Raw genomic sequence first — 24,813 nt, forward strand, 5'->3', positions numbered from 1 at the left:
TCTATTTCCGTTATATATGTGTGTGTGTGTGTGTATATATATATATATATATATATATATATATATATATATATATATATATATATATATATATATATATATATATATATATATATATATATACATATATATATATATTTATTCATTTGTCTACAAACTTGATGGCTAGTACACAAATACATTATAACGCAAGGTTTCACATAGTGTTGTCATAGTGAAACTCACATATTAAACGTATTCATACAAACATAAAATACTTAGAAGGTTTTATTGTCAATAATTTCTACATTAAAAATCACTTTGTTTCGCAGGTAACGTTATCAACTCTCGATATGGTAAAACTAGGGTTTCCTTAATGTCATATGTAAATGTAGCTTTTTTAATCGAACTAATGAAATCAATACATATTTTATTATTTATTACATCACACTTAACTATACAAAAATAAATCGCGTACTGCCCTTTTGATTGGCTAATACACACGTCAATCATGGTGTCCTTGCCACCTACTTCCGCCCGTCCGCACAGACGGACCTGAACTGTCCTCGATTGTTTACGTTTGAGCTCAGTCATTGGATTCACAGGTATATTTCAGTCAACTCGATTTGCATTCACATGTGAGCATCACGGTTGCCCTTAACTTGTCTGGGAGTGCGCCGCTAACGTTAGCTAATGTCTTCTGCGGGCGTTTCAACTCACCAGCGTCGCAAAGTACCATTTCGCTAGCTAGCCCAGGCAAGCTGTTTTTTTCAACATGCTTGTTAGCTGGCAGGCAGGCAGCTGTCGCCCGCTCGCGGTAACAAAAGCGTCCTCCTTTTTGCGTGTGTTTACAGTCGCTGTGTTTTGGCTCTCTGCGATGTTCGGAGAGAGTCCAGACTGGGGGTCGTCGCTGCTTTCAACATGACCTGTGACTGAGGAACTGTCCTCTCGACTCACTATGAACAGCGAGGAGGAGTTTTACGACGCCGAGACAGGTGAGGCAGGCTGACCGGACAGCTGTCCACTTGTTATGTGTCTTCACTTCAGCACGTGATTTCATTACAACTGCACGATTTAATCATGGCAAATTTGGTGTAAAACGTCATGCAAATTTACACAGAATAATTACAAGTTAAAAGAATGCAATCAGAATAATTTATAGCGTAGGCTAATATGAACAAACAACCTTTTATTCAATAATTGTAGGATTTTAAAATGTCTAGATATTGTGAAACTGAAAACAATTTCTTAAAGGGATACGTAACTCATTGAGCCATTTTCAACAGTAAAAAGTTAATATTTTGTCCAGAATTAATTTGATAATTTCATTATTTTTCATGTACAATTAATACCATTGAAAACAAAATTTTCCATTTGCTGTCGCCTGAAGATGACATCACCTGTGTTGAGGAAGTAGGTAACGACCAATCATGGCTAAATTACAGTAACAGGCGAGCCATGATTGCTCGTTACCTTCTTCCTCAGCACAGGTGATGTCATCTTCAGTCGACAGCAAGTGGAAACATTTGTTTTTGAAGATATTAATTGTACATGTAAAATAATGAACTTGACTCATTGGGTCATTTTCAGCAGTGAAAAGTTAATGTTTTATTCAGAATTAATTTAATAAGTATCCCTTTAATGCATTTTTTTAAATAATGAAATGCTAGGGATTTTTTCTGCAACACTTTTAAAATTACAATAATTGAGAAAGACTTTAGGTGTGACATTTTTGTTCAATCCAAGTTTGTATTTTTAACTGATGACTTATAGCTCTGATGATTAATTTTTTATTATTTACTAAGTTAAATTAGTAAATTAGGACCCCAAAATGTGCAGCCACTCTGATGCTTAAATAAAACAATTCACATCTTAACTCATCTTTCCACATTAGATAGAAATGCAATTAACAAAACTGTTTAATGGTGCATTTGCCCACCAACTTACGTTATCCTTCCACTGCAAGGAAACCAATGTGAATGGATGGTGGTGGGACGTAGTTTGGTGCCGCCATCTAGCAGTAGGAGTTTGGAGCGCATGCAATGTCTTTTTTTTTCCCTTGCATCTTGAAGACACAAAAAACAGCCAAGTGAAAGCTGTATCTAAAAAAACAAAAACAGACTCTTCAGTCAAGGCACTGGTTTGTCAAGGCACCACTGTGTTGGCAAGAACGTTTTTTTCATTGTGTGAATTAAGACTGAATCAATGATTGCTTTAAATTGAAAAAAAAAGTAGGCCTATATGTTTTTTTCATGACATGATTGGGGGCAATCTCGGGGCCCAGGCAAGGTCGTTGTCGGATGCCGATTTATTGAGTGCTTCCAGGACCAGAACCAAACAAAATGAAGCAACATTCTGCGACTCTGCTCCTCAACTGTGGAAAAAACTTCAGGAATATCCGAGGTTCGCTCAAACTCTTGCTACATTTCAATTCAAATCTGGCCCGAAAATGTGTTCACTTCTGTGTTTTCATAAACCCAAAACTAGTGTTGTCACAATACCAAAATTTTGACTTCGAAACTATACCTGTATAAAATACCTTGATGAATGCGTAAGTAATCAAATACTACAAACTGGAACAAAATAATTCACACTCGACTTATTTTTTAAGGGAAGTGTCAAAAATGCTTCACAACCTGTCGCTCTGTCATTCGTCTGAGCTTTTTCTATGCATACCAGTGATTTCCTACTGTGTGCCTGTTCATTGAACGCACCTTGAGTCCACTACAGGTGTGATTGTTGCTTTTTCTTCTGCTTCTCCGCGAAAAACATTTGCTCTTGTTCCAAAACGTTTCTAAAACTGAAAATCGAAAATCACACGTGTGCTCTTCATGTGTTTATTGAAAACATGCATAGGCAGTGCTGTCGCGTGGCTTCCACTCAATGCGTGCGCTTTGGCACAACACCTCGTTAGCGAGGTGCTTGGCCTCGGCCATATATTGGACGTGTTCCTGCCTCGAGCCACAGTAACTTTCAAAAAAGGCTTACAGACAGGCTTTGTCATGCCGCTGGGCTTGTGGTGGCTGTCGGCTATGTAATAAAACAAAGTTCCATATGACACTTAATTAGCGCGTCATGCTTCTCAACGAGGAGTGGACGGCCAGCGAGCGCATCCGTGTTCAGTGCGTGACGCCATCTTCCTGTGCCCTCTCGCACGCACGCTGAAAGAGGCGTGCCGCTTACTGAAGGTGTTTTCCAGACAGGTAGCCATGTGTTTTTATGTGTACCTGCCTTCAAAACACAAAATTGGCGGGCTGCCTCGTATTTATTTTTTTAAATACCGGTACAAAAAAGAAGAAGAAGATATCGAGCCGTTTTTCACACCAAAACATCGAAGCACGGTACTGGTACCAGTATCCCGTGCAACACTAACCAAAACTACATTTTCTTATTGGTGCGTCCTTTCATTTAATTAGTAATTTTACCTTGATAAAAATGTTGTCATTTTACTGCTTTGTTAAAAAAAAAAGTATCATTTGTCCTGCACTTACATTTTTATTTTATTTTTTATTTTAATAATGTAATCTTTCTTGAGTTCTATAAAGCACAATGGATTTGCCTTGTGTATGAATGGTGTTGTACAAAGACATTTTATTTGCCCTGCATTAGCATTTAGCTTGTTAGCTATGCAAACAACTTATTGTCATAGTTGGCTCCCAACTACTAGCTGGTATGATGCATTGTAGTTCTACAGGCTTGTGAGTGTACAGTATAGTTCCGGATGTGCTCAAATGAGAAGGGTTGTCTCATCTCAGGGCTCGAATCAGACGATTCCTTGGAGGTCAGTTTCAAGGACGCCCTGGTGTTGGACAGCAGCGAGCAGGTCACCGATGGCTCCGCTGCAGACTACGAGGCAGTGTGGCGGCGTAGGTGAGGAGCCATCCTTCTACAGTATTATCCATCTTCAATACAGCCATAATGACATTCAAACAAAACAAAAAAAAAGAAGAAAATGTTTTGCCTGTAAAAAAAGAAAATAAACGTATTTGCCTGTAATTCATGTCTTTGTTGTTATAAGAATTAAGGGACCAAAAAATATGTTATTTTCGTCATTATACATTTTTAAAATCAGTCAAATATCAGGATCGGCATCAACCTAAATAAATTTAAAAAATCATATTGATCGGGCCCTACTGCTTAGCCTCATTAGTGTCATAGTTCAATTGTTTCTGATTCAAGAACTAGTAAGCCATCAATTTGTTGTGTATATGTCACTCCTGATTTTGAATCCTAAATTAACCTAGCATCGCATATTTTTTTTTAATGTGGGAGAGATTTGAACCCCGGACATCAGAACTGTGACGTGCTAACTAGCTATGCGGCCACGGTGCCGCCCACGATACCCTAACAACGGAAACCACTTCCTTACATTCCTAATGTGTAACAAGTCATTTGGCAGATGTGTTGGGGCCAGTTGTTATTTTTGCTTGTAGAAATAAATCAGAGTTGTGATTTCTAATGCAAATAAAACAAAACATTTCTCTGTTGTTGTTTTTACCAGGAAAACCCTGCCTGCTGAAATGGTCACCAGAAGCAATTTCAGTGTGACAAGCATACTGAAGAAATGCATTGGCATGGTGAGTTACAAAAAAAAGAAAAAAGAGGAAGCCCAAAAGCAGCCATAAGTAGAATTTTCAACATAAGGCTTTTCGTAGAATGGAATACAAACTGATTGTGTTGTTGCAACTCAACTCATGGTCCTCTTCTCTGCACAGTCAGCTATATTTGGTTTGGCTGTCGCATTTTTTTCAAGAATCAGAAGGACCAAAATAACTCGTGTAACATTATACTAGATCCAACTATTTATTTTTCCCTCATTGTGCAACCAATAAAATCAGCATCATTTTAAAACATTGTAGTCTCAATGGTTTTTTTTTTAATGTTGTGTTGCTATAGGAGCTGTCCAAAATAGCCATGCCAGTTGTGTTTAATGAGCCATTGAGCTTCCTCCAGAGACTCTCGGAGTACATGGAACACACTCACCTTATCCACAGAGCCTGCACTTTGCCTGACTCCATAGAACGCATGCAGGTATGATGAACTAATGACTCTTGTCACTGTAAGTACGTCAACAGTGTTAGCAACAAACAAAAAAATCGGAATTATTAATATAGTGTGCCTTCAGATACGAGTGGGCTGACTTAAGGGTTTTTCGAGATACAAGAAATAATTGTGTTACAATATTATAGAGTGCTATTTTTCTCATTTAAAAACAGATTACAAAAATATTTGGGTTTTTTTGTGGGATGCTGGACAATTGAATGGAATTTCCGTTCACTTCAATGAGGAAAGAGGTTCTGAGTTGCGAGCGCAACTATTGGGGTCTGGGAATCTTTGAATGTCTCGATTCGATTCCGATTTTTGGGTGTGCGATTCGATTCAGACTCGATTTTCCATTAAGAAAGACTTTTGATTCAAAATGATGTGATTGACAATGATTTTGGTTCCAATTTATAGATGTTCAAGGAATCGTAATGATCTACTCCAGTCTGACTCGCTAATGCTAATTAGTGCTATACTTGCGGCACTTTTATCACTCAAAAGAACGGCTCCACGCTGCAAATAAACAACTTTTATTAGAATAACTTGATCGTGACTTTTTCCTTCTACTCTCTAATGTGGCTACAACTTAACAGTGTATCAGACCGCGTGGAACCACACTGCCCCCAAGTGGCCAAATTGGGTACAACATGAATAGGGCTCCCAATAAAGACACACACAAACAAAGGGAAGACAGTATGAAATAATTTAAATAAAATCGATTTTGGGACATTTAAAATCGAATCTGAATCGTACTAAATGAGAATCGCGATTCTTATGAGAATCAATTTTTTGGGCACACCCCTAGTAACTATAAACACGTACAGACGTGAATTTGTACGACGTTGCGAAGCTAAACGCACAGCTTAAAATAAACTGAAAATGATCTCCGCTTTATTTCATCCCAACAGGTTGTTGCTACCTTTGCTGTTTCAGCTGTAGCATCTCAATGGGAACGGACTGGAAAGCCATTTAATCCTTTACTGGGGGAGACCTTTGAACTCACAAGGTATAGACTAGGAATCCTGGAGAAGGCTCGCACTTCCACACACGGACAAGTCATGTTCATTTGATCTTGAGAATCCTTTTTGTTTTTCTTTTTCAGAGAGGAAGATGGCTACAGACTGATCTCGGAGCAGGTGAGCCACCACCCTCCCGTCAGTGCCTTCCATGCAGAGTCTCTGAAGCAAGAATTTGCATTCCACGGATCCATCTACCCCAAACTCAAGTTCTGGGGCAAAAGTGTGGAGGCCGAGCCCAAAGGCACCATGACGTTGGAGTTGCTGAAGTGAGAACTTGTTAATATTTGGTTGAATTGCTTTCAGATTGTGTCGTTTAGACGTCACATCGGTGCTTTGCATATGCACGACGCTTTGAATGTTGTTGTCTTGCATGGTGAAGAAGTTGATCATACCCTGGTCATATCTAATTGGCTGAGGGCAAAAACCTTGACCTTTTTGTGTCTCAGACTGGTTAATCAAACTAACAAAGCAGTCTTGAAGATGCTGTGAAATTCTTTCAGACATAAAGAAGCCTACACATGGACAAACCCAATGTGCTGCATTCATAACGTCATCATAGGAAAGCCTTGGATCGAGCAGTACGGAACAGTAGAGATTGTAAACCACAGGTACTCTGACAGATATTTGCTTGTAAGACTGGAAACGTTTTAAACGATAAGACTACTGACATCATGCTTATGGTAATAATTCAGCACAGGAGAAAAATGTGTGTTGAACTTCAAACCATGTGGAATGTTTGGGAAAGAGCTGCACAAAGTAGAGGGTCACATACAAGACAGCAGGTAAGAGCAGTGCAACGTGTTCATGTTGAGTGTGCCAGAAATCTTTGACCGCGTCTGCTTTGCGTCTCTGCTGTGGTGTGGAACCAGGAAGAAGAAACGCCGCGTGATTTACGGCAAGTGGACCGAGTGCATGTATAGTGTGGAACCCAAGGTTTATGAAGCACATAAGAAGTCCGACAAGAAGGCGGGAGCAGACTCAAAGATACTCAAGCAGGTGAGTGCGTTTGGAATCGCATTTGTGAAAACGCCTTAGGCCCCACCTGGCCACCGTGCAGGTTTGTGCAACTAGTTTTCACGAGTCACAGACCCGTCAGCTACTAGTTTTGCTGCATCACGATGTCGCAATGCAGATTTAACAGCCATCAAAAATCGCCATATCTTAGCACGTTACACACCAAAAAATGATATTTCTTGGTTGCCTAGAAGAACTTGCAACTCACAATTAGCATTTAGCTTGTTAGCTATGCAAACAACTTGAAAAATGCATAATCCCTTCGGATAATCCACTGTTGTGTCATCTGCCGTGAGTACGCAGGTCATGGAGGTCACATCGTTCAGCCAGCGGAGTTTTGTTTTTTGTTTTTTTGAAGCCTTGTTTACTATACATAATCGTTCACGTCACTCACTTAAGAAGAAATGTGTTCTTTTCACGTTTTTTCTTCAATTCACAAGTAAGAGAAAGTGTAAACAATGAACAATCTAGGCATTTTCTTTTTTTTTCTCCCCAACAACAACCTCTTATCTCCCTACTCTTTCCTACATGTTCTCAATACAGATCAGTCAGAGTAAACACTAATATATCATCTTCCTGCTTACCACAAAAAGATAAACAAACCAAAAAAGACATTTATTTTCACTTTACAGGGACTTGCAGTGCATTTATACTTTTAATTTTAATTGAGGCTCAAAAGCAAAGCGTGATGTGATGAGTTATATTAGCTACAGCTAATGGCAGTGGCTTCTTCCTTGACAATCGTGCTGTTGTTTATGGTTAAATAAAATGCAGAGCCTCAAAAAGTTGTTTCCTGTCAAGAACAGCAGGGGTCACAGTTTTTCCATTGCAGCCTGCTCGTACCTGTGCAAGGGTCAGCTCTCCCCAACTGTTGAAACTGAAGGGTTTTTTTTTTTAGTCTTCTACTATGGATTGTGTGTATTCATTTTTTCTTTTCTTTCACAATAACATGGCAGTGGCATGAGTAGCAGGTAAGGTAAAACATCGTATTTGGTATCTGTAGTGTACTGCTGCTGCTGTTCTGTCCGATTTTAGTGTCGTGTATGAGTAGCTCATTGCCAGCACTAACCCATAATGCCTTGCAATGACATGCATCGTTGCTTGAAAAATGTGTATAATTTGTGTAGTTCTGTGACTCCGCTGTTTGCATCAACATGTCTGTCTTTTCACATAGGATAGTGTTAGTGATTGGTGGGTGTGTGCGTGCAGGAACATAGTTGTGAAGATGAGAATGCAGTTCAAGAGACTGTGACTGTGATACCAGGAAGTGCCTTGCTCTGGAGGATATCACCACGGCCTGCTCACTCGGCACAGGTTGGCGTTTTACGCGCATGCACGCGCCTCATGGATGCGGTGGCTCATGCTAAACCTCGTCTTCTGGTTCAGATGTACAACTTTACCAACTTTGCCGTGACGCTAAACGAGCTGGAGCCCGGCATGGAGCGACTACTGGCGCCGACCGACTGCCGGCAGAGGCCCGACATCCGAGCCATGGAGCACGGAGACATAGGTAGCGGCGGTCTACAACATCACGGGGAACGCTTGCGGCTTTTCTTCTGCAGTCCTGACTTTGTGTATTTACACAGACTCGGCAAGTGCAGAGAAAGAGCGCCTAGAGGAGAAACAGAGGGCCGCACGCAGAGAGCGATCCAAGGATGAGGAGGAGTGGTCCACCAGGTATCCAAATGTTTGCTCGGTTCACACGCTTGCGTCATGTAAATGATTGACATTCTGTATTCTCCATTGTGTGGGAAAACATGCTAGCTGGAGTCTCTAACCTAGATGTGCAATGATTAATCAACAACTAATAGACTATTAAATTCTGGGAGAATTTTTTAATAATCAATTAATCGTTTATAGAGACCTTGTTTCATTTAAAATCCTCCAAATTGCAGCCTCTCAACAGTAAATATTCCGAGATTTCTGTAGTCTTCCATGAAAGCAGACTGATTATCTTTGGTTATTATTATTATTTTCAATATAAGACATTTGCAAACACTGCTTTTACTTTGGAACACTGATGTCACGGTGACGCCATTCTCGAATAGAATACTTTTTCATTTTTTAGGTGCCTTGCGGTCGCACCAGCTTTTTGCAGGTTTGCCAGGCCTTATATAGACTTCTCAAAGAATTCAGCAGCGCTTACGTAGAACAAGAAGACCTAAGCTAAGATTTCCAACCCTCAACCACCTGACCAAAAGTATCAGGTTTACTGTTACTGTTGCTATGAATGCCAACGAGCTAAGTAGCTAATGAAGCTAGCATGTGATTCGAAAGGCTGACACTGACACGAAAATGATTCAAATACATTTTGCTCATATTCCTTCAGGTGGTTCCAGCTGGGAGCCAACCCTCACACTGGCGCGGAGGATTGGCTGTACAAGGGTGGATACTTTGACAGGAACTTCGCCGACTGTCCCAACATTTACTGACAGTGGAAGATGTTCTCACTTGATTTGTCAGCATCTTAAGATAGGTGTGAAGTATTGGACACGTCTGTGGTAGCGTTTAAACTGATCATGTCTGTGTTGGTAAATGCCACCCACGGGCAAAGTTTAAGTTTACTTATTGTAGATAATGGTAATGCCCGCTATCCTCACATTTGATATGCTGTACTACTCATAGTCCATGTAGAGTAAATGTTACACATCTGTAAAAGGATTTAAATCACCTGTGTAAGCTCCGTAGGGACATGACATAAAGTTTGGTTTTTTTTTAAGTTCAGGTGTTAACCCCCAATGTTACATGTAGGTGTACCACCTACTTCTATCAAGTTGCGTTCAAATATCAGGGGTTATTTAAACGCATGTGCTACTTTTCTTTAATAGATTATAGAATATTAAAAGTCCACTCACTAATCTGCTCCGAAGACATCATGAGTGTTTCTAGCACTTGTAGGAAACCTGCAAAAGAAAGCTGATTTCCCCCAAATTTACAGCAAAATTCTGTTGTTGGTCGCAACATTCTGTTGTCTGTAACTTGTAGCTGCTAATGTGTAGGATTTTTTTGTGCATACTTGTAATCCAGATCTGATCTTTTACACACTATAAAGCCATAAAATGTCTTCTGCACTGAGGAGAAATACTGTAAATGTATTCCGATCAAAGGGATTCTAAGCATTTTTGGTTGAACCGAAAGCTGTGACTGTATATTTCAGACTTTTTATGTTCAGACAAGAACCATGAATTCCGACATTAGCGTGAAGATTCCTACCGGTTTCTTCCAACAACCAAAGTCCTGTACCAGAACAGGGCCCGAACCTATGCAAGCTGATCCATCCAGTGAATCCTTCTGAAATAATCTTTAATTCATGTTGCGCTTGGTTGTCAACATGTAATCACCAGTAAGTGAGCGTGAATGGAATGGAATGCAACACACAGTCTCAGCTCTAACATTGCATAAAACTGAACAGTAAAAGGCTTATTCCTATGCACATACTGTATTTTGGTGAACAATGCTTACTTGAGTTCCAAGCACTTTCAACCCTGCAAACCTAAAGGTGCAGGATTCATTAGGCTTCCTGTTTAGTTGAGAGTTTGTATTGTCTGTTCAGTGACCATCCTTCTGACACGAGTCACATCCACACACGAACCAGGTATAGCCTACATAAGAATACATTAAAATGTGGTCTATGAAAATAAACTGGTCCTGTCGTGTTTTTTTTAATTTATTTTTATTACTAACACTTTCAGCCAGGTACCCATAAAAAATATTTTTAAGTTTTGTTATGTTTAGTTTTGTACATAAACATAAAGTAAAGCTTTGTTTTTTTTTATTCAAGCGGTGTATGATTGGTAATGGCATGATTTTTGAATAAGGTATTATGGTGACCTGAAACGGTTGTTTGTTTTCTCACAAGTAGCACTTGTGCGGTGTCATGTCAGCCTACCTTGAAATGCAATGCGACGGCCAATCACAGGAAATCACGAGACCATATTCTCCAATCATAGTTCTCCTTACTCAGCTCGGAAAACCACAGATGTCTCCACCAATCACATTGAATCACGTGACCATACACCCCAATCATAATCAAGCTCGATCACATCGCTGCTCTTCCGTTTTTGATAACGCACAAGAACCGTAAGTAAAAAATCTCTTTGACTTTTAAACACTTATTTCGATTTATTTTTTTACATTAGAATGTCGTTCGTTACGCTGTTTAGAATGTAACATGAATACACATCGTGTATGTTGTCAACACGGATCTGAAAACAGTCGTGTGGCTTCAAAGATGCAGCGTCATTCTGTGAGAGTCGTCGAAAAATAGGCACAGTATTCGAAAACAAACAAGCTAACAGGACAATACGTGGTAAAGACATTCAAAACCACATTTCTCTCACTTCAAATGCTGTTATTTTTGTAAACAGGATTATTAGGGTCGGCCACATAAAATTGTTGTTTCTTTGTCTTCGGTGCTCCCCAGTAGTCGTCGTCGTCGTCGTCTTTTCTTCTACATCATCATCATGGCCTCTGGAGCTTTGTTCCCCAGCATGGTGTCTGGCTCTCGCGGCTCCTCCAGCAAGTACTTGGTGGAGTTTCGAGCTGGTAAGATGACCATGAAGGGCAGCACGGTGACTCCCGACAAGCGCAAAGGTCAAGTCTACATCCAGCAGACGGATGACTCCCTCATCCACTTCTGCTGGAAAGATCGCACCACTGGCAATGTGGACGATGTACGTGGGTACATAATTGTCAACACTTGTCTTTTAATAGACTTTTACACATTAACGTCACATTCATTCCAAAAGCCCATGCATTCTCTTAGTTGGTAAACATTTAGCAAGGCAGAGCGATTTGAAAATAATAGGTTCAATATCTACAGTGCACACAGAACAGCTCTTTTGATTAGCTGTTCACTTTAGTGACTGATGCATGATGAAACAGTTTTCATCTTGGTCACATGCTCAAAACGCAGGACCTGATCATCTTCCCCGATGACTGCGAGTTCAAACGGGTCAACCAGTGCACCACCGGACGTGTCTACGTCCTGAAGTTCAAAGCTGGCTCCAAAAGGCTTTTCTTCTGGATGCAGGTAGGTTATCCTGCCCGGTGGTGTGCAATCCCTGCCCCAACGTATGTACGCACACGTGTTGCATACAAGTCTGCTTTGATTTCAGGAGGCCAAGACTGATAAGGATGAGGAGTACTGTCGCAAAGTGAACGAGTATCTCAACAACCCGCCCATGCCTGGCACTCTGGGTAGCGGCGGCAGTGGAGGACATGATCTGTCTGCTCTGGGAGGTAACACGCACAAACTAACGTTGGTTTTATTGTTGCGCAACAATATTCAGTTGTTATACTGCAATAAAAACTAAAAAAAATCATATCATCCGATCTCGAGTATCACAATTTTTTAAATATAGTCTGGCACTAGGGGTGTGAATTGCCTAGTACCTGGCGAATCGATTCGTGTCACGATTCATAGGTCACGATTCAATTCGATACCGATTAATCCCGATACAAATCTATAAATTGATTATTGCAATTTATTTATTTTTTACTCAAATTTAGAAAATACTAATCAGTAAACATGTACACTGTAATATTTGTATGAAAATTTATTTATTTATCTGAAAATTCATGTTTGAACACTGAAATAAAATATTATGGCTTAATGTTCCATTAATATAACATTCTTCCATGCTTAATGTGTAAATCCTAACCCCAAGTAAGACGTTTTGTTGAATATTCCCATAAAAAATTGATGTTTAAAAATCGATTAGGCCGCATATTGAATCGATTCGAGAATTGCGTGCTGTGATATCGCGATATATTGCCGAATCGATTTTTTCCTAACATCCATAACTGGCACTATTAAAAAAACGATCCAAAAAAATGGGATTATGCAACTAATTGATCATAAAATCAATCGACAATTATTTTAATACAGTAATCATTTAGAGCAGTGGTTAAACCAGAGGTGGGCATCAAGGGCCGGAGTCCTGCAGGTTTTGCATGTTGCCCTTCTCCAACACAGCTGATATATGATCAGCTCATCAGCAAGCTCTGCATAAACCTGATAACGATCCTGTTGATTGGAATCAGCTTGTGTTGGAAGTGAGAGACCTCCAAAACCTGCAGGACTCCGGCCCTCGAGGACCGAGATTGCCCACCTCTGGGTTAAACTCTACCCCCCCCTTTTTTTTTTAAATTAGTCCAGAAAAACATTCTGTTTTAGAAACGTTGACGTGAAAAAAATGTTATTGTACTTGCTCACAATAGTAAAATATATAATTATGAATTGAATTAAAAGCAATTTTTATTTAATTACAGCTAATGCTAGTAGCCTGAATTAATGTAAAAAATATTTATCATGAGACAAATATACAGTGTAAATAATTTTGTAAAACAATATTTAGTGAACAATGAACAAAAATTGTGATAAACAGTCACAATTTGACCTCAGGGTGTGAGTACTTTTGCCACCTCGACATGCAACATGTGACATCTTGTGCTCTCAAAGGTGAGGGTGGCCTGCAGAGCCTTCTGGGTAACATGAGCCACAACCAGCTCATGCAGCTGATCGGACCAGCAGGACTTGGCGGCATCGGTACGTAGGATGGCGCTTGAGTGATGCCGGAAGGATTTTGTTTATATGGAATGACGAACGGAACTGTCGGTCCCACTCGCAGGTGGTCTCGGAGCACTCGCTGGGCCAGGGTTAGCCAACCTTTTGGGCAGCAGCAGCAGCAGCAGTAGTAGTAGCGCTCCTGCTGCCAGCAACTCCTCAACAAGGTGTCCAAACCTGATATCCAAGTATTTAAAAAAAAAAAAAGTAACTAGGCTGGTAAAAGGATGATAAAAAAAACTTTAATTTTTCTTTCCCCCCCAACTCCGTTCAGCCCGTCTACTGCGGTCACACCCACCTCAACCTCCGCCACCAGTCGCCTCAGCGCCTCCCAGGCATCCGCCACGCCTGTCAATCCCTCCGCCGCCTCCGCAGCCTCACCGCCGGCGAGCACCCCGCCCACACCCACGCCCGCTGCGTCGTCCGTGGCGGCGGCGGCGGTGGGTGGGGCTGCAGCAAGCAACCCCACACAGCCCATCCAGCTGAGAGACCTGCAGAGCATCCTGGCAACCATGAACGTGCCTGCCGGCGGCACAGGAGGTGAGGAGGGAGGCATTATTAGGCATATTGAGGTTTATAACTGAAAAGGTTTTTATCTTACATATCATATTACATGTACGGAATTCAACTTGCAGTTAGAGTATTGTTAGCAACAATTTTGAAATCACAAGTCATGTGTAATCGGAACATGCAAAAGTTGAAATATTCAAAAATTGCACACTTTGTGTTTAGGGGTTCGTTGAAAAGATGATCTGCAAAGTGAACAAAAACTGTTTTCAGTACAGATTTTCTGCTAGAATTAAAAGGAAGAAATACATTTTAGCAAATCGCATGACGTGAATACACTTTATTTGCTTTAGAGTGCAATATAACATTTGGGAAAATCATCTTGGGAAAATATTTTTTCCCCCTTTCCACTTGGTGAATGTCGGTGGTGTGTTAATATAACATTACTCCTTGTCAACTTAACCTTGATCAGCTTTGTGGAAGTCCAGTTTTACTTTTTTCCATAACTGTTCCGCCTTGGTCAAATGACACAGATCAGTTAGGAAATAAAGTTTTTGCAACCTTGCAGCGCATTTAAGATAGCAGCTGTGTCAAAAGTTGTTGTTTTTTACCCCCACCATAGTGGACCTGGCCACTGCACTGACACCAGAAGTTATGGCCCCCATCCTGGCTAACCCCGACGTGCAGCAGAGGCTGCTGCCCTTCCTGCCCAGCGGGGAGTCTCTGCTCCAGAGCACGGACGAGCTCCAAAACACTCTCACCTCGCCGCAATTTCAGCAGGCAAAGTCTTCTCTTTTTTTTCTTTTAGCATCTTGGCACATTGTCCAGTCTTTTAAGGCCTTTTGAAATTATACCTGAGTGATCTGAGTGCCTTTTTAAACTTGAGGACAATGCAAACATCCGGTTTAACAACTCACTTGCACAAGGTTGACAGCAGAGGGCAGTGTTGCACTTATCAGATTGTCCCACCAGGAAAAAAAATACTGCACTGGCGTGAGTGCTGAAAAGTTCTGATTTGGATGGCATCACATGGAATTATTGAGAATCTGGAAACTGGATGTTTACAATTTGTAGTTTTTTTTTTCTCTCTCAATACATTTGGCTTAAAAAAGGCGTAAGTAGCAACAATGTAAACCTCAATCAATCTTTGTTTGGACTTGCTGTTTGCAGGCTATGAGCATGTTTAGCAGCGCTCTGGCATCAGGGCAGTTGGGGCCACTGATGAACCAGTTTGGGTTACCCACGGAGGCTGTGGATGCAGCCAACATTGGAGGTCAGTGTAATAATAAATATTTAATACATCCTGGCCAGTGGCAACTAACAGGAACATTATCATATCAAAGTCCGAGTTTTTCATTTTCCACCTTGTCTGCAGATCTGGAGGCGTTTGCAAAAGCAATGGAGACGGACACAAAGTCCGAGCAGGATGGAGACTCTAAAGACAAGAAGGACGATGATGAGGACATGAGCTTGGACTAAATAAATGATACAAATTTATTTGTTTAGCTGAGTGGGTAAAGTGTCACCGTTACGTTAATACATTCAAATAATAAAGATACTACAATGACTTAAATCAGTGTTCTGCTTGCACCCTACATACAAAGAAGCATTAAAAAAAAAGTGCGTGGGGAGGGGCGACCAAGTAAACCTACAAATTGTTCACCCTTTGACGTGTCAGAGCTATGATATTGTCACATCTAAGTTTCTGATTCTGAAATGCAGCGAATTTCGGAAATCTGCCATTCGTGAAGCATGTTTGGAGAGTGATGGGACAAATTATGCCGAGGCTTCAAAGTGTTTATTGAGAAATCCACCATGTTTTTTTAAATGTATTTTTTTTAGAAGCACGTATCGAAGCCTGATTCATTATAAGCAAATTACATCACAGATGACGTATGAAGCCTTACTGTTTCCAGAAGTGCTTCCCCTGCTGGCGCAAATATGGAACAGATGAGGGGGAAAAGGTCCCCCCCTTTTCCCCCTCATCTGTTCCATATTTGCGGAACAGATGCCCAGCTGTGTAGAAGATTGGCCATTTGCCTGTGAGAAATGTGATGGTTTAGTCATAGAGTCTGAAAAAAGGATTAAAGAACATTTTGATAATCCCCGAGAAAATATTTCATAAACACAGTTTTTTTTTATGCTGCAATAGTTTCAACATAAATATCTTGTCATATAGGATTTGTTGATTCCGTACCATAGCGCTACCCACATTTTAGTCAAACAAAATAGATGAATAAACCACACAAAATCTTATATTTCCCAGAGGACACTAAGGCAAGTCTGGGGAAGAAGTTACCACGGCAAATAAGCACATTCAATTATTGAATGGGATTTTTCATTGATTGTGATTGTGATAACTTGAAACTTTAAAATGACAAGTGATTACATGAAACTTATGACTTTCATATTCGGCAAATGAAAATGACGGTTCAGATTACGAATGGGTTTGTTTTTGTGAATCAGTTATCTCGTCCTGTAAATAAATAACCAATAAGTCAACTGTTTAAAAATATATAAGATTAAAAAAATAATTAAAAAAAAATCACTCTGCGCATGCGTATGCTATTCCGAATCCGTGATAGTGGAGGTAGCTTGCGCCAATGTCCAAATCACATTACAGCATGACAAAGCTATTGTACTGATGGCACGTTGCAATGACTCAACTGGGAGCCCCCCCCCCCCCCCCATACATGAGACTGGCATGTAGCACCCAAGGTGGTGTTAGGGGGTGGTGTGGGAGGGGGCATCGTGGCCTGCGCACACTGGCAGCAGGGAGCAAAGCGGGAGGAGAAACTGCAGAGAGAGAGAGAGAGAGAGAGAGAGAGAGAGAGAGAGAGAGAGAGAGAGAGAGAGAGAGAGAGAGAGAGAGAGCACATTTGCATCCGCTTGACACATCCGTGTTGACAAAACGTGTCACGTGACCCGCACGAAGATGGCGCATTTTACGCTACATTGCAGCCTCCTCTCAATTCCAATTGCACCACCTCGGACCTATCTACGTTGCGACCTCGACGCCAATTAAGCGTCTCATTGTCATCCCATCGCGGCTCATCTGCGGACTCTCGAAGACTGATTTCCTTTCTTCCTAAAAAGGACACCGGATGGGAAGATTTTGAAAGGCTACCTGCGCTCGCCTCCAAAATGCGGCTGGAATAACACCTTTGTGGAGACCGCGTGCGCGTGCGCGCGCGAACGTCCACTAGCTGCTCACGGAGACTGCATCAGGCTGGAAAAAAACGCACCGGGAAATAATAATAATTGAAGAAGGACAACTGTGATAATTGATGCTCCTTCCTCCCCCGCCACCATTACTGCGCACACCGACGACAGAATTCCAGTGGAGACATGTAGTACGATCGGCATCCCTCTCGTCCTCTTCATCTCATTTTTTCGATCATCTGCTGTCATCGACACAATGTGGCACACATAACCAAATATGTGGATCCCTACCGAAGAGGAGAAAATCGGAGTTGGTGAGTCAACTGCACCTTTTATTCTTTATTGGCGACGTTTTTTGTTGTGTGCTTGCTTTTGAATGAGGTACACCGTTCGACACATGGCAACCAGCTCTTTTTAATTCCCTTTTTAATTCTAGCACATTATACCCAACGAAAAACAACATCCACTTCTAATGGCTGCATAGTGGGGGGTTGGGGGGAGGGGGCGGGGGTGGGGGGTGCGTGGGATGATGCAGCCTCCAGTCCGAGCCACCACCTCGGAGATGAGATCTCAGTGTGCTCAGGTGTTGATGGAATGAATCACACTTAGACTGAATCACACGCCGCTTGCTTTGCTGTAAATGCCTCCATCCATTTTGCATTTTATAGCGTTTTTTTCGCCAGCCAATTTGAAGTGTGTATGTGTGGCTTGGTCGATTGCTGCTGTAACAACCACCAGGGGGCACTGTGACCCCAACAGGTGTAAAAGCGAGGGTCTGTCTACCTGTGGACTTCTCTCTGTAAGGGGGGCTTTGACCCCAAATTACAAAAACACTTTTGTGTAAAGATAGATAGATAGATAGAACCATCTGCACCTTCCCACACTTTGTTCAGGCACTACTGTAAAAAGCTGCAGTCCAAACATAAACTATCTCATTTACTGACGTATGCTTACGGCCCACTTGTTAGGTCAAATTGTGTCAAGTTGTCGTAGTGAAGGCTTCAAAGACGGCAAATCAAAGTGTTGAGTAAGTTAACAACTATCATCGAAGTCGATAAATTGTCTTTCATCTTCATTTGCTTCTATTTTAGCATAAGCCCAAAAGCAAAACATTTACGAATAATTCATTTGACGTATTTTAGTGTAACACAGTTTAATGTATAGCTTGTGTTTGTTAAAAAGAGGCCCTTAAAAAAAAGTCACAAATTAAATTGCAATCGCAATATTGATTGAGCCCTCAGCCCTAAACTAAACGCAACTATGGGGAGAGATTTATCTCAAAATTATTCACACAGATATATTCGTAATTTTCACATATTTTGCAAATATATGTGCGATTTTCACATCGGCAGCTTATCTCTCATTGCAACCGTAATTTGTTTCCCTCCATCTTGCGTTGCCTTCTTCTTCTGCTGTTAAATTTTCTTCTACACCGCTTCCAAAAAATGTGCATTAAGTTCACTGAAGACTCGAACATTCTTGACCTTGTGGGAGGTACTGAAACTCACCAGTTTCCTATGTGAATTCACCGAATGCTTCTTTATTGAAAAACAAAATATGATTTTTTTTTTCCCCTCTGGAAATTCATTGGTGAAGAAAATGAGTCTTTTTATCATATCTGGCTCTCTTCAACTTGAATTCAGAAAGAGTTGCGTTCTTGTATTCATCATCTCCATGCAGCCTAAGGAAGTGTTCCTTTAGCTTTGCTTGGTAGCTAGCTGACTCCTATCACCCAACTCTGTTTTCAACTTTTCAAACAACCACATCTGTTTTCTTAAGGTGCAGCAGATAGAATGAAAACAGCAGAAACCCCAGAATAGATCCCTGTGGAACACCATATGTTCTGTTATACATGTGCGTTCATATTGCACGTATTTGTCCGAACCCAGGTTATGAACCGCTGCCTTAGGTACAAATGTGAGTGAAAATACATAACATTTTTGAGTTAACTCATTCACTGCCATTGACAGCTATAGACGTCAAAAATTTTATTTTTCTAATATTTCTATTAGTTTCACATTTTTACCACTTTTGTTAACAAGAGTATGAAAACCGAGGAATTTTTATAACAGATATAAATTTTTTGATTAATCGTGAGCTAACTAATAAAGTCATGCAATTAATTACAATTACAAAATGTAATCGTCTGACGCCCCTAATTTTTTAATTATATTTTCTTTTTTGTTTAATTACTTAATTATTTAAACTCAAGATTAAGCACAAATTTTACATCTGTTCTATATGTACAATACATTTTTCCCTAGGTTTTCATACTGTTGTTAACAAAAGTGGGAAAAAAATTGAAACTAATAGAAATAGTTCAAATGAATTTTTGACGTCTATAGCCGTCAATGGCAGTGAATGAGTTAAAAAATGCTTAGTTCAAAAACTCCGTGAAGGTAACATTTTTTTTGTTGTTGAATAAAACGCTCTTGAAAAGAGCCTATTTATAAGCTTGAAGAAAAATGTTTACTGTTGTAGGGAAACTTTTTGATATCGCACCTTTCTCTGCATTCCTCGCTTGGAGGGTTGTTGTACAGTTAGGTCGGAATGTGCCTCGTTGGTCCTCAAGCAAGGTCGTTCAGTCACACGTGTTCCATTTTCATGGCTACCTTCTCTCATATGAATTGTAATCCAGCAGTCCTGTATATATACGATCTCTCAAGCAAATTGTATCTGAGGAAACTCAAATGTGTTGTGAGTTGAAATGTGCACATGAAGAGATTTTCAAACTGCCTCTTATGTTGCTGTTTGCTAACGTGACGTAGTTGCACGCTTGCGACACTGAGCGGACCTTAAAACCGTGACACACAGGGTGCAATATTCGCCTCAATTACCTGCAATCAGCTCATAAAAGGCCCATTGCAACACCGGCGCAGTGTTCTCGTCACTAATGGATTTGTATACCCAAAAGCACAGCACACTCACACACGCGCGCACGTCACTGTAATTTTATTCAGTTAAGCCTCGTTCTTACGTCCAAGCAAGGTTTAGATAAAAAAAAGAAAAGAAAAGTCGGCCATTTTCTACAAGCTTTAACTATAATGCTTGTTGCTCAACATGTGGTGGCTAAAATTGGAAAATTACAATCTATCTTTTCTTGGTCTTTGCACACACAAAAAAAAAGGCAGACCTGAAACTCACCTCACTACAATATTGTATTTGTCTGAATGTTGTTCTTTTTTTTCTTCTTTTGGGTATTTCCTGTCTGATTATGTGTCTGATGAACTGAATGTCGCCGCCTGCTGAGAAGGTTCTATTTTATTATGCACATTTTTTTCTTGCTGCTAAAAGAGAACAAAGCAACAGTATCAGACTTTGAACCCGTGTATCAATGCAGTGAGATCAAACGACATCTTTTCATCTGTCAGTTAACGAAGACCTTCCGGCACGAAGCCCAAATTGGCAAGCCAAGTTTTATTTGTTTAGCACCAATTCACAACAGGCACTTACCACTAATGAGCAGGTCAAGAATGCTCCTCCATTTATTTCTCTAAAAGTCCTTGTAAAGTGAAAATGATTGTCTTGTAAAGTTGGACATTTGACACACCACAAACAAGAGTCCTGCCAAATTTGAACGGTTAAAAACAAAATCTGAGAGTGTATACCTAAAACTGAACTACTCAAAAGTATCATAGCCTCATGCCCATTCATCTCTGCACGTTGCACACTTTTTTTTTCTTGAACACTCTTTTCTTTTTATCAAGTACAAAATGACCTTGTAAATATGACGTGAAATTCAAGCCTCTTGCATTTTTATTCTTCATTTTCATTCCTAAGCATAACCGTCATTTCTTTATCATATTTATTTTATCTTATGTTATTTTCACAAGTCTTGGGACTTACTGGGGTCACCTGGGGCCTTAGGGATTGTATTCCATGCCGTGTCATGTGGAAATGTGTATTGGTAAGAAAAAAATAAAGTCATTGGATGATCTTTGCATCCTTGAATTTTAAAGAAACGAAAATGCCTTGAATCCTTAAATCCTTGAATCCTTAAAAACTAAATGCACATTTTGGTCTTGTAGAAGCAGCGTGGTGCCGTAAAATGCGTGGAGTAGCGCAGAACTGGACTTGCACAAAAAAATTGGCCCTGGCATTTTGACTTGGGTCCGTCGGCCCGGCCTGGCCCAGCCCAGCCCAGCCCGACTCTTGCCTAACATAGTTCTACCACTGATGTTGATCTCATTCACTGCCATTGACGGCTATAGACGTCAAAAATTCATTTGAACTATTTTCATTAGTTTCACTTTTTTTTTTTTTAACAAGAGTGAGAAAACCTAGAAAAAATATGGTATATTTAGAACAGATAGAAAAATTGTGATTAATCGTGAGTTAACTAGTGAAGTCATGTGATTGATTACAATTAAACATTTTAATTGCCTGATGCACCTAATTAAAAAAAGAAAAGATTATTAAAAATTAGGGGCATCAGACAATTAACATTTATAATTCTAATTAATCGCATGACTTCAATAGTCACTCACGATTAATCACAAATATGATATCTGTTCTAAATGTACAATAAAAAATTCTAGGTTTTCATACTCTTGTTAAGAAAAGTGGATTTTTTTTTTTAACTAATCGAAATAGTTCAAATGAATTTTTGACGTCTATAGCCGTCAATGGCAGTGAATGAGTTATTGATGATGTTTCAGTTTGCTATCTATATTCGAAATCGATTAATGGACTGGTCCCTCTAAATTGTTGTCCAGTCTCTTGGGGTAAAATGTAAGAAAATAATCATTTAAAAGTACTGCATCGGCCCCAAAAGAGGCCGGGCATCTGCCCTGTATGCCAGATGGCCAGTCCTGCCTTGGAGTAGCCTATACACTCGAAGAAAGTTGCAATTGAGCTCTATTAATGTACCTCGTTCTTTGCAGATTGTAAAAAAAGTTGTACCTGTGAATAATGTTATCTTACCTCTGTGTATGTGTTTCCGCAGCGTTTGTTTGTGACTTATTTGTTATTTGAAGGAATATCACTCTCGAAGTTGATGCTAATTTTCCGTTAGCATTTCAATGGGATATTAGATTCATTTTAACTTTAGCGGCCGGGGATGTTTTAAAAACAAAGCACATTTTTAGTCACCGATGTTAAAAGTTAAGCCACTGGCGGCCATCTTGCATTGCTGTTCACTAAGGCTGCCTAACTTAAATACATTGATTTCTCCATGGAGTTTTCACGTTATTTTCTACCTCTACAGCAAAAATTCCACAGTGTATGACATATAGTTGTACCAGTAAGTCTGGGAGAAACGCTACATGTCCAAAAATATTTCAAATTTTCTCTTCTTTATATCCCCGGGTGCTGCTCAAAGATTCGTCTGTATCATGTTGTCATAGCCATCCACAATCAAGTGAAAGTAGAGCCCATCAGGAAGAAAATGGATGCGAAATGTAAACCTAACTTCTGTGAGTCACAATTCACAATTTTGAGATAATATACTATCAAAGGTCGATGCGAAAAGTGAAGATTGCTCTTTGCAAGGCTCTCATGACTCCATACAGGGATTCTAGCTTAAAACATGCACTGATAACGCGGAATAAATGAACAGAAGTTGTCAGTAAAAGTGGCAAAGTAAGATGGCTTCCCTCTGGCTTCAACAATTATCTTCAAACATTTTTCATGTCTTTAGAAAATGGTCTCTGATTTCACTTGACGGTGTCTTTAAGAATAACAATTTGATGCCAAAAAGACAGTAAGACAGTAGCCCTATTACGAGAAAGCCAGACATGCTAACTTCCTTAGCATCCACACTAAGTCATCATTGCTGCTGTGTTGTGATTGGTGATTCTTGTTTGGACCGAGTGGTTCGTACAGCTTTCTTTGTTGCCACAGGCATTGAGAGATTAGAGCGGGTTAGCTAGCATTTGAACAGGTGTAGTCACAATTTCTTCATAATATAGTCAACCGCCAAACTTGGAGAACAAAAGCCCCATCATGGTGTCGCATTAGGGCTAAACAAATAAACAAAACCTATTCTTGCTTTGTCTTTTTACGAATCAACCGTTTGTGGTGCTGTGCCACATCACAGTGAGAGGTGTTTCTTGTGTTAACCTACAGGCAACAAACTGTACAATTTGATGTTGCTGGCGTCGGGCAGAAATCTCACAAGTCACAATTTGGTTCAAGTCATATTTTTTCAAAAATCTATTCTATTGGTAATTACGCACGTGTCAGTTTAAATTTTTTTTTACTGACCAATCTTAAGTGTAGAAAGTGTGTTACTATCGTTGAGGATGCAATGTTAATGGTTGAACAAGCATGCAATGTTTGGGGTCTTACAAGGTTTTGAATTCTTATTCAGCTCTTATATTGAAGCTCATTAGCGTCTGCTGGTAACGTTGTGGCCAGTCAATTTTGCTTTAATATCTCCATGAGATGGATTTACATGTTGCGTGCTAGCATCATAATGCAGCATTATGCTCGTGTATGCACAGGTTTGCTATTTCACAGATTTTTTTTGGGGGGGGGGGGGGGGGGGGTACAGTTTATAACTTTTTTTTGTTCTGCCTCCCGTTTATTTTGGAGGTAATGACACTTTTTGCCACGACATGTAAACACATTAATTTGGTTGGCATCAACTTTGAAAGAATAATGTATTTCTAGCTTAGCTTGGTTTTTGGTGAAGATGATAAAATCTTGCTTTAGTTTTCACACCAACAGAAAGCGATATTTGTTGGTTAGCTTTATAATGTAGATCTCTAACCATATGTAACAAGTGCACCACACACACGCACCTGCTCTCATTTAACCCTAATTTGGTTAAAGGGCTACAGCGACCCCTGGAGGGTGCCACTTGCTACACATCATTTTTGTTGGTCATTTAAAAAAACAAAAACAAAAAACAAGATTTGTCTTCTGTGAACAGAGGTAGTGGTATAACAGTTTGTACAATATTTTTTGTGCTATCCATTGCTCTTGCTCTCGCTCAATCAAATATTTAAAAATATGTGTATTATTTTAAACGTGTCTTTAAAGACATTTAAAATAATAATAAGTGCTGTAAATGCTATAAAAGGTAGTATTTGAATGAATTAGAATTTCACTGTGCTCTCACAATGGAGGGGAGATGATATATTTTTTTCGAAATGAACATACAAATAGAACGCAGTAGAATTTTCAAAATTGAAAGAAAATATGAATGCTTTTTAAACCCAATATTTCATATTTATTTCAATGCTGCTCACATACACGTGACCATGCAACTCAATTGATGCAGTTTTGCTATAACATCGTGCACGCCCAGCATCCTCGATTCAGGATGTTTTGCATGGGACATTTGCTGGTTATGTTGAGAGGATATGCTAATGCGCTGCAGCTAGACACAGCGAAAGCGTGTTTGCACCGCTTCAGAGTTTTCTGAGGGAGGAATCTTAAAACAGAAAGATCTCTCATCTCTCTCCAACATGACAAGCTCATCCCCGTCGGGTTTCTTCTTCCTTTTAAATCAAACACCAAAAAAACAATTTGGCCGTTTAAAAGGTGTTCTCCATCCGTCTACTTTTTAATGCACGA

General features: G+C 40.0%; 3 protein-coding genes across 12 annotated transcripts in view; all 3 read left to right on the top strand.

The window, feature by feature from the left end:
* The first annotated feature begins 474 nt into the window (after nucleotides 1-474).
* On the top strand, nucleotides 475-10,697 carry LOC147179764 (oxysterol-binding protein-related protein 2-like). Of its 2 annotated transcripts, none has more exons than XM_086069616.1 (14): nucleotides 475-584; nucleotides 834-974; nucleotides 3,735-3,849; nucleotides 4,481-4,556; nucleotides 4,876-5,010; nucleotides 5,931-6,028; nucleotides 6,125-6,307; nucleotides 6,542-6,649; nucleotides 6,734-6,823; nucleotides 6,911-7,037; nucleotides 8,265-8,369; nucleotides 8,442-8,565; nucleotides 8,642-8,732; nucleotides 9,385-10,697. In XM_086069616.1, exons 2-14 carry the CDS (start codon nucleotides 938-940, stop codon nucleotides 9,485-9,487), a joined length of 1,392 nt encoding a protein of 463 aa, XP_085925742.1. In that variant the 5' UTR covers nucleotides 475-584; nucleotides 834-937; the 3' UTR covers nucleotides 9,488-10,697. The 2 variants fall into 2 exon arrangements, with proteins under 2 accessions (XP_085925742.1, XP_085925743.1); XM_086069617.1 differs by lacking the exon at nucleotides 475-584 and adding an exon at nucleotides 599-735.
* A 375-nt stretch (nucleotides 10,698-11,072) lies between these two features.
* On the top strand, nucleotides 11,073-15,703 carry adrm1 (ADRM1 26S proteasome ubiquitin receptor). Of its 7 annotated transcripts, none has more exons than XM_086070296.1 (11): nucleotides 11,113-11,135; nucleotides 11,271-11,364; nucleotides 11,479-11,728; nucleotides 11,971-12,087; nucleotides 12,173-12,296; nucleotides 13,519-13,605; nucleotides 13,688-13,790; nucleotides 13,898-14,163; nucleotides 14,753-14,910; nucleotides 15,301-15,403; nucleotides 15,506-15,703. In XM_086070296.1, the coding sequence occupies exons 3-11, from the start codon at nucleotides 11,519-11,521 to the stop codon at nucleotides 15,607-15,609; spliced, it is 1,272 nt and encodes a 423-aa protein (XP_085926422.1). In that variant the 5' UTR covers nucleotides 11,113-11,135; nucleotides 11,271-11,364; nucleotides 11,479-11,518; the 3' UTR covers nucleotides 15,610-15,703. The 7 variants fall into 7 exon arrangements, with proteins under 7 accessions (XP_085926418.1, XP_085926425.1, XP_085926422.1 ...); XM_086070294.1 differs by having other exon boundaries at nucleotides 11,118-11,135; nucleotides 11,219-11,364; XM_086070298.1 differs by having other exon boundaries at nucleotides 11,120-11,135; nucleotides 11,287-11,364.
* Nucleotides 15,704-17,005: 1,302 nt separating this feature from the next.
* The window catches only part of dock3 (dedicator of cytokinesis 3), a 68,218-nt gene continuing 60,410 nt past the window's right edge, over nucleotides 17,006-24,813 (top strand). For all 3 annotated transcript variants that reach the window (XM_086069133.1, XM_086069134.1, XM_086069135.1), the window contains exon 1: nucleotides 17,006-17,606. In XM_086069133.1, coding sequence (XP_085925259.1) covers nucleotides 17,570-17,606 — 37 coding nt within the window. In that variant the 5' untranslated portion in view covers nucleotides 17,006-17,569. The remainder of the gene's footprint in view (nucleotides 17,607-24,813) is intronic.

Source organism: Leptonotus elevatus, chromosome 2 (assembly GCF_054856555.1).
Source record: "Leptonotus elevatus isolate MCC_2025b chromosome 2, RoL_Lele_1.0, whole genome shotgun sequence".
NCBI classification, from domain to species: Eukaryota; Metazoa; Chordata; class Actinopteri; order Syngnathiformes; family Syngnathidae; genus Leptonotus; species Leptonotus elevatus.